The 20344-nt window shown below is 44.5% G+C and overlaps 2 protein-coding genes across 17 annotated transcripts in view; both read right to left on the reverse strand.

Moving 5' to 3' along the window:
* Window positions 1–1218, reverse strand: part of INPP4A (inositol polyphosphate-4-phosphatase type I A) — a 136411-nt gene extending 135193 nt beyond the window's left edge. For all 14 annotated transcript variants that reach the window (XM_041754432.1, XM_041754431.1, XM_041754424.1 and 11 more), the window contains exon 1: window positions 982–1218. The gene's annotated coding sequence lies outside the window, so the exon portion shown is untranslated. The remainder of the gene's footprint in view (window positions 1–981) is intronic.
* Window positions 1219–12236: 11018 nt separating this feature from the next.
* The window catches only part of CNGA3 (cyclic nucleotide gated channel subunit alpha 3), a 45711-nt gene continuing 37603 nt past the window's right edge, over window positions 12237–20344 (reverse strand). For all 3 annotated transcript variants that reach the window (XM_041757280.1, XM_041757279.1, XM_041757278.1), the window contains 3 exons: window positions 19478–19585; window positions 17292–17398; window positions 12237–15333 (listed from right to left, as the gene is read on the reverse strand). In XM_041757280.1, the coding sequence (XP_041613214.1) occupies window positions 13922–15333; window positions 17292–17398; window positions 19478–19585 (1627 nt within the window). In that variant the 3' untranslated portion in view covers window positions 12237–13921. The remainder of the gene's footprint in view (window positions 15334–17291; window positions 17399–19477; window positions 19586–20344) is intronic.

The following is a 20344-nucleotide window of genomic DNA, read 5'->3' on the forward strand; positions in this document are numbered from 1 at the left end:
ACCGTGAACCAAGACGAATCCAGCAGAATTTCACTGCAACACTCAAACTGCCACCCCACCCCTTAGTCCCCCGGTTTAGATGCCCTGTGGGCATTTTACTCTTAAGCAGCCTCCCAACCAAAACACCTTCAGTAGCAAAGCAAAAGACAAGAAAATGGGCTTTGCAAATGCTTATACTTCTTTCTCAGCCAGAAAAATACTTTCATGATCTGTCATTATGGATGAACTCGAGGCGGGGAGGAACACAACATTATGTAATGTCAGAGGGCAGACGACAAGGGGAAGGGAAAGCAAGCCCATCCCCGATCCCTTCGCCCACAAAGACATAAATTTACCTTAGACGTTTTGAGTGTTTCAATCTTCTATGGCCTACACATTCATGACTGGCTTTTCCAGAGATGGTCACAGATTCCCTGCAAATTTCTCAGGCCTCAACTAACTGCCTAGCACAGCCAGAAAGAAATAATACACAAAAAGCAAAGATGCCAGAAATATCGGGGGGGGGGGGGGGCGGGTGGGCATGGGCCCGCAGAAAAGGAAAGAGTTGAGGATGGAGACCAGATGTCCTACCGAGATTGAGATGCATGCTTATTTTTACCCGGTTATGTTTACACCCGAGACACAGCGAGGCCTTCAGCGTCTGAAGTCACTAGATCCAAGCAAGAGCCAAGACGCGGCCTCGGGGTCGCCGCGTCCTGCATCCTGGCTCCCCATCACCCGCTCCAGCTCCGCACTCCCCTCAGCGCGAGACGGCCCAGGTCTCCTCCTAGCTAGGGGTCGGCCAGGCTTGGATTGTTCTCCAAAGACGCAACCGCCGGCGAACCGCTAGGCTGTCCGATTTCCATGACAACCGCGGGCGCCGTCTCCGTCCGCTGCACCCGGTAGAGATGCGCGCCGCGCCGCGCCGCGCCCCGCCGGTGCATCCCGGCGCCCGGCTGCCCGCCCCGCCGCGCCGCCCCCCGCCCAGCCTGGCCCACCTACCTGGCGCGCCCCGGCCCGCGGCGCCCGCGCCCTGCTGCCCCGCCGTCCTCGGTGCCGCCGGGCCGCGCGCCCGAGCCCCGCAGCAGTAGCGCCGCCGCTTGGTCACCAAGTCGCGGGCCGTGGCCGGGGTCTGGGTCGTCCTGAGCCGGCCGGCCGCGAACCCGCCGCCCGCGCCGCAACCCCAACTCCGCTGCCGCCGCCGCCGCCGCCGCCGCTGCTCCGGAGGTCGCGCGCAGCCCCGCCCCGGCCCCGCCCCCTCGCCGCGCATGCGCGCTCCGCGAGCCCCGGCCGGGCCGCCCCGCCCCTCGGGGTGCGCCTCCCGGGCGGCGGAGTGGGGCGTCTAAGGGCCTCGCGCTGGTTTCTGCCCGAGGTTCCCGCGAGACCCCGCTCTCAGCCCGGACGGAGTCTCCCGCCCCGAGTCCTTGAACTTCTGGACTTAATCGGGCGATGGAGTTTTCGCCCTCGGTATCCCGAGTCTGCCGAGGCCCTGACACATCCCCGAAGAGCGGCCACCGGGCGGCGAGCGCGCTTCCCGTGGTGCAAGTACGCGTGTCCAGGAGACGTTTAGGGAACCGACAGGTAACCAGAAACGAGCGGAAATTAAACCCCTGCTTTGGGGGCAGCCCGGGTGGCTCAGCGGCTTAGCGCCTGCCTTCAGCCCAGGGCCTGATCCTGGAGTCCCGGGATCGAGCCCCACGTCGGGCTCCCTGCACGGAGCCTGCTTCTCCCTCTGCCTGTGTCTCTGCCTCTCTGTCTTTCATGAATAAATAAATAAAATCTTAAAAAAAAAAAAACCCTACTTTGAAAATACAGATAAGCAAAAAGAAGAGAGAAACTACTAACACCCTTGCAGACCTGCTCTGGCATAACTGTATAAATATGCATTCATAGACTCACCACATATCAGCTCCTTACACTTCTTCCCCAGATTCCTATTTTTTTCATAGGAAAAATATATATAATAAAAGTTTTGGAGGAAATTTCCGATTTTAATATTACTGTAAGCCTTAATATTTCTGCTTGAGCAAGGATAAATGTTGGACTGACTATAAGCATGTATTTTATTTTGAAGCCTAAATTTTATTTTTTAAAAATTCTTAAATGAAAACTAACTCCATAAGACAGAACACTTATCAGAGTTCACATTCCTCAGGTGTAAAAGCAAGCATTTATAATTTGCTTTAAAAAGAAAAGATATTAACTAGAGATAAAAAATAAACAAGAATCCTCTAATCTCATTTAGAATTAGATTTAAGCCTCCCCATGTCACCAAAAACGAGGTGCAATAGTTTGGAGTAAAAATAAATATAAAACTATTTTCAAAGCTCAATTTATTTACTGACTTTTATTTCTCCTCAGCAAAGGAATTTATTAACAAAACACTTTTTACTACTTCTTCAGATAAATAGAAAAAAAGATTGACTTAACCCTAGTATAAAATTAAAGCCAAGAAAATCAAACTTGTGGAAATGTGAAAATGTTTTTATATCTTATTTTCTAAAATTAGGGTGACCAATATACCTGGCTGACCTGAGATAGTCCCAGTTTACACCTTTTATCCAGCAAAAGTATTAATAAGACCTGCTTTGTGTCTCACAAGTGTTCTCAAAAGTGTTCAGATAACCCTATGGCCGTATTAGCATTAATCAAGCCAAGAGTGTTTTTAAATCATAAGCTTTAAAAAAAAAAAAAAGAAACAAATTTAAACCCACAAACATTTAAAAATAGATGTCAGTCCAATTTCAAAAATTCATTCATTTAGGGCCGCCTGGGTGGCTCAGTGGTTGAGCTTCTGCCTTCCACCCAGGGTGTGATCCTGGAGTCCCAGGATTGAATCCCACATCGGGCTCAATGCTCAGAAAAAAAAGAAAGGTCCACAAAAGAAGGAGGAGGAAGGGGAGGAAGAGGAACTATGAAAAATACAATTAGGAATTTCCTCCTATTTGAGATAACAAAAGAAAAGGATCTAGGGATCATGGCGAACCTCACACACACAAAAATAAGGCAACATTGTGGTGTACTTAGATGAAAGGTAAGTGTAGTTGTTGCCATTGTAAGAACAGGAATACAGGGATGCCTGGGTGGCTCAGTGGTTGAGCATCTGCCTTTGGCTCAGGTCATGATCTCAGGGTCCTGGAATCGAGTCCTGCATCAGGCTCCCCACAGGGAGCCTGCTTCTCTCTCTGCCTATGTATCTGCCTCTGTGTCTGTCATGAATAAATAAATAAAATCTTTTTAAAAATTCATTTAGCATAGTAATGAACACTGAATGAAGATCAGGCTTCCAATAAATATTTGTCAGTTGACTGGTATGTAATTCCAGATCCTCTAATAATCACGTTTTAGTATAATAAGGAATGGGGCCCCAATCCTACTGTAGAGTGAACATTATCAAGAGAAAAAGGCACCAAGCTTGTTAGTAAATATGGTGCTATGCATTCCCTATGCATTCACAGTGTGATGGAAGAAAGTATCCTAGAAGTGTGCTGGTGGGAAAGTATCCTTTAGAAACTCTCAATGTAATGTCGTCAACTAGCAGCATTAACATCCTCTCAGTACTTACTAGAAAATGCAAATGCCCAGGCCCCACACTAAACCAACTAAACCAGAATCTCTGAAAGTGGGACCAAGCAATGTGTATTTCAATAAGCCTTCCAGGGGATTCTGTAAACATGTGGACCTAGGTACTCTATATACAGTGTTACTTTGGGGATTAGAACCAGCCAACTTCACAATTCCTTTTTGGGTCATTAAATTTGATATATTTATATTTATATGTGTTTTCATTAGAGAATATATGTAGTCTTGAAAACCAACAGCTTTGCCCCCATAATAGCTGTGAAAAACAACAGTCAGGCAGCTACTAAAGGGGGCAAAGGGATTTGGAGCGCCTCAAAAAGCTGTATCCCCAGAGACATGTCACTATTTGAAAAGCTCCACACTTGGGGCTTGATTTTAATCAACTTGACTCAGAGCTTACTCTCGTGGAATGGTCCCAACCACAAAGTGTTTGGTAAAAGCAATCAGCAGCAATTGTTTAACACTGCAGCTGCCTAAGGTAGTGACACTGGTTGGAGCCAAGAAAAGATTGACCAAGTAACTTAAGAGGAAATAATCAGGAAGTGCTATCCCTTAAGGGACTTTGGAAAGATCTGACATGCTTCTGGGAAGATTCTAGAATCTTTAGATCCTGGGAATCTAAAAGGACACACACGTGTGCAACTGTACACATGCTCAGGAAAGACTTGAAAAGTCCATAATCTCTCATTTTTGGCTGACTTTGAGCAAACAAGGAGTGAAGGCCCAGGCAGAATTGTAAATTGCCTGCCTAAGCATTGAAGACCTGCCTCAACATGCACACACAACCCCTCTATCAAGGCAGGAAGACATATCAATCAGTTCCAGCATTTGAGAATACATTTGTCTAATCATTAGTGAATCACTCATCTAACCAGGCAAGTGTTTTAGTGGCTAAAAATGACAAAGAATATAGACTTTACAGAATTATTCCAAGAAAGTCACTAAACAAACAAAAAGTAACAATGAACTTTGGGGCAGGAGGAAATCTGATATCTAGATTTGCCATATTGTATTATTTTAAGTGTCCAGTTTTAAACAAAAATTTGTGAGACAAAGAAACCAGGCTAAAACATAGTGATAGAATGTCCATAAGAAAACACAAATGTTGGACTTACTGGACAAAGACTTTAAGTCACTTATTACAAATATGTCCAAAGAACGAAAATATTTTCAAAGAATTAAAGGAAACCATACCTCAAAAATTCAAGGAAAGTACAAGAGCAACAAAAAGAGAATATCAATAAAGATATATAAATTATTATAAAGGAACCAAACAAATACCATAATTAAAAAGTGCAATAACTGAAGTAAAAGTTATACCAGAGAAGTACAACAGCAGGATTGAACTGGTGGAGGAAAGAATTCACACTTTAGGATAGGTCAATTGATATTGCCTATTCTGAGGAAAATAAAACAAAAAGAATGAAGAAATATGAACATAACCTCAGAGGTTTGTGGGACACCATATAGTATATCAACATAGACATACTGGAAGTCCCTGAAGGAGACGAGGTACAGAAGAATATTTGAAGAAATAATGGCTACGAATGTCCCAATGTGATGAAAAACACTAAGCTCTTTATCCAAGAACTTCAATAAACTCCAACTAGGATAAACTCAAAGAGATTCACACCTAGATACATCATAATCAAACTATCAGAAGCCAAGAAGGAAAGAATCTTAAAAGCTCTGAAAGAAGCCACCCATTATGTACAAGAGATCCTCAATAAAATTAAGAACTGTCTTCCCATCAAAAACTGCGGGGGCCAGGAGACAGTAAGATCACATATACAAAGTAGTGAAAGAAAAAGGCTGTAAATACAGAATTCTATACTCAGCAAAGCTCTTTGAAAAAGGAGAAATCAAAATATTCCCAAATAAAACTGATAATTCATTGCCAGACGCTCCACCCTACTGGAAATACTAAAGAGAGTCCTTCAGGCTGAAATGAAAGGACACTGGAGAGTCACTCAAATTCACACAAAGGAATAAAAAGTAAAGACAAATACAAGGTAAAAGTCAGTTTGTACCCCTTCTCTGTTAAAAGACAACTACATAAAACAACAATATCATCTGTGCTGCTGGTATCATAATATGAAAAAAGATATAATGTATATGGCAGTAACGGCATAAAGGAGCAAGGATAAAACTGCTTGATTGGAGCAGAGTTTGTGCATACCACTGAAATTAGGTGAATTGGCCAGGACAAACACTAGGCATAGATAAAGATACAGATATAGATATAGCTACAGATTAAAAGAAAAAAGGGAATTAAAATAGTATCCTAGAACATAGCCATGTTCCAGGAAGAAGACAGTAAGAGAAGAACAAAAGAAATGTAAAGTATATAGAAAATGAGGGATCCCTGGGTGGCGCAGCGGTTTGGCGCCTGCCTTTGGCCCAGGGCGCGATCCTGGAGACCCGGGATCGAGTCCCACATCGGGCTCCCGGTGCATGGAGCCTGCTTATCCCTCCGCCTGCGTCTCTGCCTCTCTCTCTCTCTCTCTGTGACTATCATAAATAAATAAAAAAATTTAAAAAAAAAAGAAAATGAATAGCAAAATGGCAGACATAAGTCTTACCTTATCACAAGTCATATTAAATCTAAATAAACTAAACATTCTAACCAAAAGCAGAGATTGGTGGATATTTTTTTAATCCCACCATGTGCTGTCTACAGAAACAAACTGAGAATTCAAAAGTATGAATAGGTTGAAGGTAAAATAATGGACAAAAGTACACCATGGAAACACCACCCAACAAAGTGCTGCAGTGATTACAGTAACATCAGACGAAATAAACCTTAAAACAGAACAAAACAAAACAAAAACTATTAACAAAGAGGAACATTTTACAAGGGGGTCAATCCATTAGGAAGATATCATAATTATAAGATCATGCATCCAAACATATGAGGCAAAATTGACAGAATTTAAGAAAGGGACAATATAATAATAATAATTGACAATCTTAATATTCCAATTTTAGTGACAGATAAAACAATGTGGCAGGAGCTCAACAAGGAAATAGAAGACGTGAATAACATTATAAACCTACTAACCTTAACACATATCTATAGAATACTCCACCCACAGTATCAGAACACATGTACATACTGCTTAATTATACATGAAACATTCTCTAGGATAGAGTATGTGGCAGGCCATTAAAAAACTCAATAAATTAAAAAGGATCAAAGTCATACAAAGTATGTTCTTTGATCACAATGGTACTAAAATAAACATCTGCAAAAGAAGGAAATGACAGGTAGGCGTAAATTATACAACACAGCCCTCAATAACAAGGGGCCGTAAGAGAACTCACAAGGAAAATGAGAAAATATTTTACTTTATTTTATTTTCTTTTTTTTTTTAAGTAGGCTCCATGCTCAGCAAGGAGCCCAAAGTGATGCTTGAACTCATGACTGTGGCATCAAGACCTGAGTTGAGATCAAGACTCAAACGCTTAACCAACTGACCCACCCAGGCACTCTGTGTTTATTTAATTTTATTATTTTATTTTATTTTATTTTATTTTATTTTATTTTATTTTATTTTATTATTTTATTTTATTTTATTTTAAAGTAGGCTCCATGCTTAGCATAAGAAAAATAAAATAAAAATTCAGCATAAGAAAATTTTGGGGATGCAGCTAATGCAGTGCTTAGAGGAAATTTTATAGCTGGAACCATCTATATTAAGAAAGAAAGAACTAGAATCAGTCACTGAACTTTGTCTTTAGAAACTAGAGAAATAACAAAACCTAAAGAAGCAGAAGGAAATAATAAAAATTAGAATGGAAACAAATGAAATACAAGTAGAAAAATGGTACAGAAAATTCAATAAAACTAAAAATTGATTATTTTAATGTATTTTAAAGTATTTTGACAAACCTTTAGCTAGAGTGACCAAGAAAAAAGGAGATAGAAGATTCAAATTACTAAAACCAGGAATGAGAGGGGTACCTGGATGGCTCAGCCATGTAGGTGTCTGCCTTTGGCTCAGGTCATGATCTCAGGATCCTGGGATCAAGCCTGGATGGAGTCAGGCTCCCTAATCAGTGGGAAGTCAGCTTCTCCCTCTCCCTCTACCCCTTCCCACCATGTTCTCTCTCTCTCTCTCTCTCTCTCTCTCTCTCTCTCTCTCTCTCTCTCTCTTAAATAAATAAATAAAAAGTTTAAAAAGAAATAAAATAAAGTTAGGAATGAGAGAGGAGACATCACGACTAACCTTAGGTAAATAATAAGGATTATAAAGGAAACTGAACAACTTTATTTCAACAAACTACATAACTGGGGAGATAAGGAGAAATTTCTGGAAAGAAACAAATGAAACAAGAAAGAAATAGAAAATCCGCATAGACCAATAAAAAAAAAATTAGTAACTTTAAAACATTCCATAAAAAAAAAAAAATCCTTAGACCCAGATGTCTCCACTAATAAATTTTAACAAATATCTAAAGAATCCTTTACAAACTCTTACAGAAATTAGGAGAAAAAAAAATCCAAACTCATTCTATGAGGCCTGTATTGCTAATACCAAAACAAGACATAGACTCAGAATAATAAAAACTACAGCCCAGTATTTCTTATGAATATAGATTTTAAAAATCCTCCAAAAAAATATGCTAGCACACTGAATCTAGTAATATGGAAAAGGTTATACACTGTGACCAAGTGGGATTTATCCCAGGAATACAAGGTGAGTTTAACATCTAAAAACCAATTAAGGTACTATGTTCATAAAAGACAAAAAAGCATATGATTATCTCCTGAGAGGCAGAAAACTCATTCGAGCCAATTCAACACCCAAAACTCAACAGACAAGGTATAGAAGAGAATATCCTCATGCTGACAAAGGGCATTTTTGAAAACTCACAGCTGATACTCTACTTGATGAAAGACTGAGTACTTTACCCCAAAGACCAGGAATAAGGAGACAAGGATGTCTCCTATCATGTCCATGAAACATTTTACTGGAGATTCTAGTTATAGCAAGTAAGCAAGCGAAAAAATAAAGGCATTCATGCTGAAAAGGAAAAAGTAAGACCATCTCTATTTGTAGATAACAAGATCTTGTTTTAGAAAAGGGTAAGGAATCCATTCAAAAGAATTAGAGGGAAAAAAATAAAAATAAATAGATAAAAGAATTAGAGGAAACCAGATCGGCAAGGACACAGGATACAAAATCAATATTTTTTGTGTAAACAATGAACAATCCAAACATGAAATTAAGAAAACTCCATTTAATGTAGCATCAAAAGTAATAAAATACTTAGAAATATATTTAACAAAAGAAGTCCAAGACTCCCATCCTGAAAATCCAAAACACTGTTCAAAGAAAGAAAGAAAACCCAAGTAGATGGAAAGACATCCAGTATTTATGGATCAGAAGACTCAATAGTTAGTTATAAGATGGTGATATCTCCCCAAATGGATCTATACTCCAGTGCAATCCCTATAAAAACCCAGCTGCCTTCTTTGCAGAAATGGACAAGCTGATCTAAAATGTTTATGAAAGTGGGAGGGACCCAGAATAGCCAAAACAATCTTGTAAATGTTGAACAATGTTAGAGGACTTATCCTGACCAAAAATTACTTAGGTCATTTTACCCTAAATCCTTTAGTGAGGTTATATCGTATATTTTTTAGTGCAGTTAAATCTATTTGTCACAATTGTCTTTCCATCCCTGGATCGTTCCACATCTTAGTTGACATTTTAAAATTTGCATACATTAAAGTTCGTTATTTGTGATGTATGGTTCTATGAGTTTGGACAGATGCATAGAGTCATATACCCGCCACCTCAGTATCACACATCACTCTAAAATTTCCATTATGTGTCCCCTTTGTACTCATATGTTAAGTGTATTTTTAACGTTATAAAATATACCACGTTGTTATCCAAAGTAGCTGTACCATTTTGCATATCTACCAGACAACGAATGAGAATTCTTGGCGCTTCACATCCTTGACAACATTTGGCATCGCCAGTTTCTTGTATTTAGCCATTCTAAAAGATGAATTTTAGGAAAGCAATTCTTTTCTCTTTTAAAGATTTGACTTATTTATTTGAAAGAGAGAGAGAGCAGGGGGAGAAGCAGAGGGAGAGGGACAAGCAGACACTGAGCTGAGTGGGGAGCCCCACTTAGGGCTCAATCTCATTACCCTGAGATCAGGACTTGAGCTGAAATCAAGAGTTGGCTGCTTAACTGATTGAACCACGCAGGCATCCAAAAAACAAAACAAAACAAAACAAAACAAAACAAAAAAACAATTCTTAAACTACTTTGCACAGAGTAGGCGTACATTTTAAAAATCAATTAATGAATGATGTTGATTATATTTGAAGAGTAAATGCCTAAAGAGAGATGTTTCCCCCAACAGGAGTGATTATTAACTGAGGAAATGTATACTTCAGCATGAAGAACGATGCCCTCCCACAGGAGATGCTTGAGAAACGAAACTTTCCCTTGTTCCTATCCTGCCTTTCCTCAGGGATTTCTGCATTCTTAAAAGGAAAAAGATTCGGGACAAAGGAAAACACTTTGACAGTAGGCTTTTAAACATCTGTTGGTGGGGAGAGGGTCACCACCTCCTATAAGACATCCAAGGTAGGGCCTCCAGTCTGTGGCAGATATTCGGTCCGTGAAATCCAAGACTTCCTCCTCTCTGTCTTCCCTTTCCTAGAACTTTCTACTAGGCAACAGCTGAGGACTATTGGAAGGAAGAGGAGGGGACAAGGGACTTTCTTTTTCCTGGTTGCCAGCTGTCCTGGTTATGTAGCCATAACAGCAGCAGATTGTCCTGGCAGTGGCAGTTGTATCCAGCCGCCTTTGGGAACTTCTTTAGGGACGCCCCAGGACCAGTCCCACCACGCAGCGCCCCTCTTCAGATAATGTCCCCAGTCCTATCTTTGCCAGATTCCTCTGAGTTCCTACGGTACCAGTAACCACCAGCTGCACTCCCCTTCAGAGGTCTCAGTTGCAGCTCTGAGCTCTGAGGGGCTCCCCTCTGAGCACCCCTTCTCCTTTGTTCCCCCAGCCCTAAGGGTAACAGCTGCTTTCTGCAGTTATTCTCTCTGGGTAACCTCGGTGCTCCTTTTCTGCCCTCTAGTCCCTCCAAAGCCCATTCGGTTAATTCCCTCTATTAAATTCTCTTTGGTGAAATACCTAAAATATTATATATTTTCCTAATGTGTCCTTAGATTATGATCTTTAGGTTATTTCCTGTTTTCTATGAAAAACAATGTTGCAATAAACATTTGTATATGCCTCTGGGTACACATATCTGAAATTTTTCCAAGAATACGGAGCCAGAAGTAGCACTGCTAGGTCACAGGTATGAGAATCAATTTTATTAGACAAAAATCATGCTCTGCACTTCAAAAAAGCATTTTTGTTTTCCATTTTGTTCATTACAGCTTGCATTTTACCTTTCCTTCCTCAGGGTATTATTAATGGCCCTGAGACCCAGAGAAGGGAGCTGCCTTGGCTTCTCTTTGATACATTCCTGGAAGAAGGGTCTGAGATAGACCAGAGTTTGCCTGACAAAACCATAACAGATCCCTGGCCCTGTTTAACTTTGTGAGTTGGTAGCATCAGATCTCTGAGAGCCCGTGCTTCAGGGGAATGGAGCAGGTGTCCCTCTTGATGAATCAGTTGAGTTACAAATATATTCAGACACCATTTTTTACCGGTTACTGACAAGAAATCCTTTGTGCAGCTCTGTGTAGTTCCTGGCTCTCTGGCAGCTTTGGGAATTTCCAAGCTTGGGGCACTGGGATCTTTGCCAGGCTGGGTTCCTCAGAGCCAAAGTCCAGTCCTCTCATCTGAGATCCTGCCACCTTCCACCATCCTGGGTTTCTGCCAAGGAGCCTGCATCCATCCATACTTGGAGGGATGCTCACCAATATTTTCCTCCCTTCCTGTCTCAAGGAATTTCTCTCCTGAGACACACACACACACACACACACACACACACACACACACACTTCCAGGGACTCAACCTCCCAATAATCTTGGCAGCTGGAGATTAACTAGATGAAATTGTATTCATTTATTCCTTAAGGAGAACAATGTGATGTTTTCTGCACCCAAGGGGTTGCACAGGCCATTCCCATTATACTGTGCTGTTTGAAAGTTTATTCACAGTATCCTTCCCTGTGAGGTGATGTGGGCAGTAACGTTCCCATTTCTGAGATGAGGAAAGTGAGGCCCAGAAAAGTAAAGTAATTTGCCTGAGTGGCAGTGTTGGGACTTGAACAAACTCAGGCCCGACTCCACAAGCGCCACTTTCTTACGCACCACCCCAACTCCCTGGGCATAAACAGAGGAAGACTCTGGGAAGAGTCTGCCTCTTGCTTTCTGTCCATGCATGCTTTTCCAAGCTGCCCGATTATCCCCCACAGCAAACTGGGATGAATGATACCAGGCCACTTAGCGTTCTGCCTGAGACCCACTTCTTATATATTTGAATGGTTTGACTCATTTACTCTGACAAATGTTGCAGCTTTGGTTGCTTTTTCTCACTTGCTTCTGGCTGTGCATGTCCCGTCATATGAAGTGTGTGCTGTCCCCTAGACACTGGTGCCTGTTTTACTGGGGAGAGCGGGCTCACTGCCTTAGACACATATCCCAGAGCTAAATATTCCCTTTGACAAAATATGAAGCACGAGTCATTCAATATATTTTTAATCCAGGTCTCTATTTTTCCTGTGCAAATATAAACATAGGCATAATTAATAGTTAAGGCTTTTAAAACATACGCATTTTGAGAATACATTGCTAGTTACACTTTGCTGATGATATGAGCTTAGAGCATATCTTCCTTTAATAGTCCTTTTAAGTTCATTTTAGAACATTAAAATGGTCAAATGATCTATATTAAAAACAGAAGAGACCCATATAAATCCAAAATACATATTTGAAAATGCAGCACCTTTTGTATGAACTACATTAGGGCCCAGTTATATAGCATATGGATTATAACATCAGACCACAGAGACTTCAAGGTTCCTAAAGCAAAATGGGGCATTTTTTTTTCTGAGAAGAAAGAGGAGGAGGAGAAAGAGAAATCAGAAGATAAGGGAAGAGAAGAGAAGAGAAGACAGGAGAAGAGAAGAGAAGAGAGGAGAGAAGACAAGAGAAGAGAAAGAGGGAGGGAAGGGAGGAGAAAAAAAGGGAAGGAAACCTGTACATATGGCTTCTCTGCATCAGAAGAATAACTCACCTTTCGGTAATTTACAATGTGTATTTAAGTGAAGGATGGACCAGTAAGGTTATAACTTGTAATCATAGAAACTGAATATAGAAATATCATATACAATGGAAATGGAATTCTATTTACTGGATTAAAAAAAGAAAAAGCTAGGTCCTACAGTGGGTACACTTCCGGTGACTGGCAAGCTGAGAGCTTTGCCACACTGGACATAATTCCAAGGGTGAGTGAGGCTTCCTCTCTGAGTGGAGGGGCAGTTTGCAGATACAGCCTACGGGTTTGATCTTCTAAAAGTTCTAGTAGTCAGCTCTGCTTAACTCAGGACCCTATCCCAACCTGCAACCTGCAAGGCTCTCCCCTGAGCATAACTCTCAAGCCAGAACAGGCTTCCCCTGTTCCTGACTCAGGAATCAGGCAAGAGGCTGTCTTCAAACCCCTTTGGTGAAATAGAAGATGTTTCTTTCCCTCATCAAGATGATCTTTTCTATGAAACAGATTCCAGTTTCATGGGGGCCGGATGACAGGGAATCTGGATTTGCTTCATGGGCTCAAACTGACCTCAAATGGGGTGACTTAGCTTCATCTCTTGTGCTTATCACAGCGCGATCAAAGACCAGGATTTCTAGAATCCCAAAGAGCACACGAGGAGAGACCAGATTCAGAAATGTGCCCCAAACTGTCTCGTGTAAGGTTGAATTTGAGATCCCACATTGCACTCAAATTGTCACAGCTCCCTTATCAGAAGGTGGTGGCGTGGGGTGTGCAAGGGGGTGGATGACTAAATAATCTTCCATTTACAAGAAAATAAAGTTCAAAAGTCTAAAAATTCCTCATGGATTAAAAACATAATTGTGCTGTGCCCACACTCGTATGCATGGACTGGGGACACCTCACACCGTACAAAGCCCTGCCTTGTGCAGCGTCCCGTGTGGACATCACAATAACCTGCCACTTAACTGGGGCCGACGTGATGAGTCCCCCTTCCTAAATGAGGAAACTGAGGCTCTCTCCCAGGGCCACACATCTTGCAAAGGGTAAGGAGAATGCGAATGCAACCCCACCGAGTCCTGGGCCACTCGGTGGCGGCCACAGTGCATCACAGCAACGGCGGACTCTGGGAAGCAGGACACAGACCTCTGCATTTCACTGCTCTTTGATCTCTGTTTTTGCGGCATCCCCAGGAATACCCCCGTCAGATAGGGGGTCGCTCCCAGAGACCTTCACCTGGCGCTCCAGGTAACTGAGACGCTGTTTCACTTTCATCTGGGTTGCGTTGTACTCGGCCAGGAGCCGGGCGAACCTGGTCTGCAGGGTGTCCAGGGAGGACTCCAGGTGCTCCACTTTCTCCTCAATGTCCTTGGGGTCCGCCCCGGCCCTGGCCACGTCCTCGTCGATCAGGTTGTCCTTCATCAGGATCTGCCGGCCCTTCTCCTCCAGGGCCTTCTTGGCTTCCGGGTATTCAGTGAGAGCCTCCATCAGGTCATCCTTCGAGAGGCAGAACAGGTCTGAGTAGCCAATGCTCCTGATGTTGGCCGTCCTTCGGTTCCCTGACTTGCTTCCTTTGATGTTCAGGATGCTGATCTCCCCAAAGTAACTCCCGTCACTGAGGACCACGAACTGGGTGATCCCATCATCAGCCACCACAGCCAACTTGCCCTCCTTGATGATGTACATCTCCCTTCCGATGTCGCCCTTCTTGCAGATGTAATCCCCTGGGCTGAACACTGCAGGCCGCAGCTTGAGCACCAGCTCCACCAGCAGCCCTGCCTCGCAGTCCTGGAAGATGCGGACCTTCTTCAGAGTGTCTAGGTGCACATTGATGGCGATCTCGGCCTTCAGTTTGTCTGGGAGACTCTTCAGCACCTCCTTCTCATCCACCGTCTTCTTGTTGGCCCACAGGTAATCAAACCACCGGATCACCCGTGTCTCCAAGTCTTTGGTCACCTTGCGGAATTGCATGTACTGCTTGATGGAGTCAATCTTGGCCTGGAACTCGGCCCGTGAAGCATTCATGTTCGAGATCATGGAGCCCACATTGCCAACAATGGTGGCAAAGATTAGGACGCCCACTAAGAAGTCTATGACCACAAACACATACTCCTCATCTTTTACAGGGGGTGGGGTCTCCCCGATGGTGGTCAGGGTCAAGGTGGACCAATAGAGACTGTAAATATACTTCCTGGAGAGGCGTCCATACTCTGGGTTTGAGACATTTGGATAGACCCAGGAATCTGTCCCGAAACCAATGAACTTGGAAATGGCGAAGTAGATGCAAGCATTCCAGTGAATGATGATAAGGATGTACAAGACCAAGTTTCCGATCCTGAACAAATTGGGGTAGTTGGTTCTCGTCTCTGTGCGGTCAAAGAACTCAAAGAGCCGGGAAAACTTCAGTAGGCGGTTGAACCTCAGTTCTGGATAGTTTACACCCAACTTAAAATAAGCCAGGTCTGTAGGGACTAGGGACAATATGTCTAGCTTGAAGTGCACAGTTTTTGTGTAATGCTTCCACAGCCTCTGGGCATCCTTGACCATCAAGCCTTGCTCCAGGAAGCCTAAAGAAAAAGATGGAGGTCACTTGGGCATTAAAGAGGCTACTTTTTTTTTTTTGGACCATGGCCCACAGGAAAATATTTTACACCGTGATTAAAGAAAGCATAGTTAGGGCAGCCTGGGTAGCACAGCGGTTTAGCGCTACCTGCAGCCCGGGCTGTGATCCTAGGGACCCGGGATTGAGTCCCAGGTCGGGCTCCCTGTGTGGAGCCTGCTTCTCCCTCTGCCTATGTCTCTGCCTCTCTCTCTCTCTCTCTCTCTCTGTCTCTATGAATAAATAAATACATAAAATCTTTAAAAAAAAGAAGGTGTAGTTATACATATATGACAGAAACAACTTCAAAAGCCACATTTACCTATTACTATGAAAATGCACTTCTCACTTATGATATCCTACCTTTTTTATTCAGTTAAAAATGTAGATTAATTGGGTAAATTTGAATGTGGACTGGTGTTAGATGATAGGTCCTCCCTACTTCCTTAATTATATCCTCTCTAGATTCTAAAGATTTTTTCCCTTTCAGGTATGATCCATGGCCACTTGGTTTCTGTACTTACCTGCCTTATACACGAGGCTTCCTGTGGAATCCTAGAATACCAGGGACAGTACCCAAGAACAAAAAGGGACAAGATCACTGTCTGACTGGGGATAACTTGACCCATTGAAGCTTGGTTGAAACAAAGTTAGTTGGCTCAATGAGTCGGGCCACCCAGGGAGCTCTTGTGTCTTAGTAGGCTTACGTGACCACAAAGTGGCAGATCACCAGGACTGGCTAAGTTACCCATGCAATCCTCAAGCTGCATACTTGAGGTCTTCTTCCTTCTTTTTTTTTTTTTTTTTTAAGATTTATTTATTAAGAGAGAGAGAGAGAACATAAGCAGGGGGAGGGGCAAAGAGAGAGGGAGACAAGCAGACTCCCTTCTGAACCAGGAGTGAGGAATAGTTCCATCCCAGAACCCTAAGATCATGACCTGAGCTGAAATCAAGAGATGGATGCTTAACTGCCAGAGCCACCCAGGCTCCCCAGAGGTCTTCTAAGTTGTAATGCTGTGCAGTGTGTGGAAGCGGTGGTGGTGGGGGTGTCAGTATGGCCCTGTGGGGTAGTGACTGTAGACTCTGGGCCAGTCAGTGTCTCTGGGCTTCAGTTTCTAAATCAGCAAGATGGAGATAATTATGCCTGTGCTTCCTATCTCCTGCAGCAGTTCTAATGAGAAAACAAGGTGCTTGAAATGCTTTGTACACTGTGAAGCCACACGGAGGCTTGCTGCCGTGATGTGATGATGGTTATTGACAACTATGGCATGGTTTTTAGCTCAAAAATCTGGAAAGTGACAAGCCAGGCCTCTGCAAGCTGGTGTGATGTCTTTGTGCAGATTACAAAAAGATGCCCAAAGGATGCACAGCTTGGACCCTCAGACCCGGGGGGGTTTTAACCCCACTCTTGATCAGAGGCAATCTGAGGGAAGTCATCATTAACCTGGGTCCTGTTTCCTCCTTATATCCGAAAGCCCCACAGTAACATGTCCTGGATCCTCCAACTGTCCAGGAAAAGGAACTCCAAGATCAATGGAGTTCTCCCTCCTATTTCCTGAGATATTGAACCATCACTGCTGGAGGGGGTCCTTTGAGAGATGACAGTTTGGCCTTATTTCACAGGTGATACAAATGAGGCCCAGAGAGACAACTTGACTTGCTCAAGGTCACACAGCTTGTTGGGACAGCAGGGACCAGTACCCAGATATCCTGACCTCTACTCAAGGGCCATTGTAGAAGGAGCAGTATCACGCCTCACTGTTTGAGCTACCCCAGACCTGCCTGGACTCTTGCAGTCAGAGGGAGGTAATGTCACCCATTCTGGATTTCCTGAACCCGCCTTGTGGTCCCCGAGGCCCCCCTCCTGATGCATGAGGTGGGTCTGTGGTCTGGCCCAGAGAAGTCCCTGGGCCTGGGCCCACTCACCTGTCCGGGCTCGCACCAGCATATCCAAGCCATAGAGGAAATCTGCCGAGTAGTCCAGGAGCAGCCACAGCATCACGTGCTCAGACTGCAGCTCATCGAAACAGGCCCTAAGCAAGTGAGGGAAGGAGTGGGCATGTCCAGGCCTTGGTCTAAGGCAGGGTCCATCTCTGTGCTAAATCCTGCAGCTTTCATCTTTGTGTTAGCCCACCTGCAGGGTTTGGGCCCCAGCATTATCACCCCAGGCTCTGATGAGGAGATCTAGCTCTGAGGTTTTCTGTCCCAAAGAATGAACCCTTTTGCCTCTTGATCATATGCTCTGAGATCCCAGGAGGGGCAGTGCATCTAGGCCTCACTGGTGGAGTCATGTGAAGAGATGGAGCACTTGCCCTTTCTGGGGTCAAATGCCAACAAAACTAGAATTTCTCAGAAATTAATAACTGGACAAGTCAGTAAATATTTTCTACTTTCTAGATCATTATGCTCGCTATTTTTCATACAGACAATACCCCCCAAATACCCCTCTTCACTTCAAAAGACCAGCAGCTGGTGCCTGCATCCTCACCCTATAGCTCACTCAGGAAACTGAGGCCCTGCTGCCTCCTCAGAATAGCAACTTTCCTGCAGTCCCAGAAGCCCCACTCACACAGGAGTAACTGGCCCACATATCCCCATCTTGCAGGTGGGCTAGGAGGGGTCCCAAATTCTCCCCCTTCTCACTGCCACATTTATCTGCAGAAGAGCAGGAGTTCCCTTCCTCATTCTGATAATCCCCAAAGCCCACACTTACACTCGGTAGCATGTCTTGCAGGCTTGCTCAGGATTGGTGCAAAGCCCCCTGCCTCCCCTGCACCTCTCCCAACCAACTGCAGAAGAAGGGCTGCTAGTAAGGGCCCTGAGCCCCTTCATTTGTTTTCAGAGAGTAGCAGCTCACCCCTTATCCTACCCCGAAGCTTGGTTAGAGAAGCCCCAAGGCCTCCTGTGTACTTCTAGAAGAGTAGCAGCTTGCCCCTCTGTCCTCAAACTGCTTGCTCAGGAACTTCCCCAAACCCCTGCCCCCTCAGAAGAGTAGCCTCCCCCTCCAGAGCACCCAAAGCCTCACCCGCTGTGGGAAGAACAGCTGCTCACCCCTGCATGCCTGTCTCATGGGCTTGTGCAGAAAGGCTCCAGAGCCTAATGCTTAGGACACAGTCTCTCGTCCTTGCATCCTTGCCTTGCAGCTCACTCAGATATGCCACACAGACTCCCACCAACCTGCCCAGAGGAGAGGCAGGTATCCCTACATCTCTCTCCTGTGGACTTACTCATAAACTTCCCCCAAACCCCCTGCTTATTCACATAGAGCAAGCAGCTTACCCTGCATCTCTGTCCTGCAGCTTGCTCAGGGATGCCCGGGGGTCCTGTTTACCCTCAGAAGAACATAGCCCCTTGGCACCCCAAATCCTGTAGAGAAGCCCAAGCCCCCATCTGGCCCTCAGAGAAGCAGCATCCTGCCCCTGTATTCCCAAGCAGCAGATTTCCTAAGAGACCCTAAACCCCTCCCTCCCCCAATCTCTTACTAGAGGAGTAGCAGCTCACCCTGTACCTCCCTCCCATAGTTTGCTTAGAAAAGTTCCAGAGCCTCCAGTTCTCCCCAGGAGAGTAACAGCTTGCCTTGTACCTCAGAAATGCATTTGTGGGGCACTTCCCGAAGCCCACATCTACCCTCATCCCTGTCCTGCAGGCCTTCTCAGGAGCACCCTGGCTGCTCTCACAAGAGCAGCAGCTTGTACCCCAGCACTCCGACTTGCTTGGGCTTACAATCAGAGAACTGTGCCCTTCCCCTGCATCCTTGTCCTGCAGGCTGCTCAGGAACACCCTGCCCCCACCCATTTCCCTGCAGAAAAGTAGCTACTCTCCCCTGCATCTTCCTCCTACAACTGGATTAAGAATGTTCCAAGGTGACAGGACCCTTGCTGCCCATAGCAAGCACAGATCCCCCACTGTGCTTCAGAGAACTCTGATGGTCTTCTAGATCCTCCTCAGAGATGGAAAAATGAAGACACTCAGTTGGATGGTGGCCATGTCGGACCAGAAATCCAGCCCCTGAGTGGGACCCAGAGCTATATCTTGAGGCCTGACTGCCTCACCCCTCCTTGCTCCTCCACCCTCACCCCTCCCTGTATGGTGACCCTGCCCCATGCCCCTACCTGCACACCAGCAGACACCAGTTATAGAAGACAGGCAGGGCAATGAGAGTCAACCAGCGATAGTACATGTTGCCGGAGGGGTCCATCACCATGATGGCCTTCTTGTTTCTGGAAACACCAACACACAAACAATGCAGTATATTGAAATATCACAGCATTGGACAGTCTTAGAGATTTGGACTAGCTTAGAGACCCTAGGGTAGCCGCAGGCTAAACTCAAGAGACTCAAGGACACATGGGTTATCCCTGCATGAGAGGACAGGCTGGGAGAGGGCAGATTGGAGGCCCTTCCCTCCTAGCTCAGCTTCCCAGAAAGCCACAGTTGACCATAAAACCATGGTGCTAACATTCCCATGTGCCTGTGGTATAACCTACATCTTTCAGCATGCTGGGAGTAAATTGCAGCATAGCACGGTAATGTTGGAGCCACCTGGAGGAGCTCTATGAGAACACTGATTCTTGGGGCCCACCCAGATTCCCTCCAGGGCTGGGATTTGAGATGTGCATTTAAACACTGCCCACTGGTTCTGCAGTCCAGCTCCTCTCTGGACTGCATTCGGGAGCTAACTGCATCTGCGCAGATGATCTGAAGACTCCTATCCAAGTACTTGGATCCTGCCTCTTCATCAAAAAACAACTAACATGGGAATCATGTAGGTTATGTGGGCCAACACTGGAGGAAGCAATAGCTTAGGGTGCTTTCTGTTTTTATTTTCAAGATTTTCTGAGGATTAGTGTTTATAGGTAGTATTGGAGATTCTTCTTTTCCTTTGGATTCATGTGTCTTCTCCCTGGCCCCATAGGTCCCACAAGCTGGCCCTAGCCCACAGAGCTGCTCCCAGGCCCCAGAGAAGACCCTGGGATGCC

The sequence above is a fragment of the Vulpes lagopus genome, chromosome 5, assembly GCF_018345385.1.
Source record: "Vulpes lagopus strain Blue_001 chromosome 5, ASM1834538v1, whole genome shotgun sequence".
Taxonomy (NCBI): domain Eukaryota; kingdom Metazoa; phylum Chordata; class Mammalia; order Carnivora; family Canidae; genus Vulpes; species Vulpes lagopus.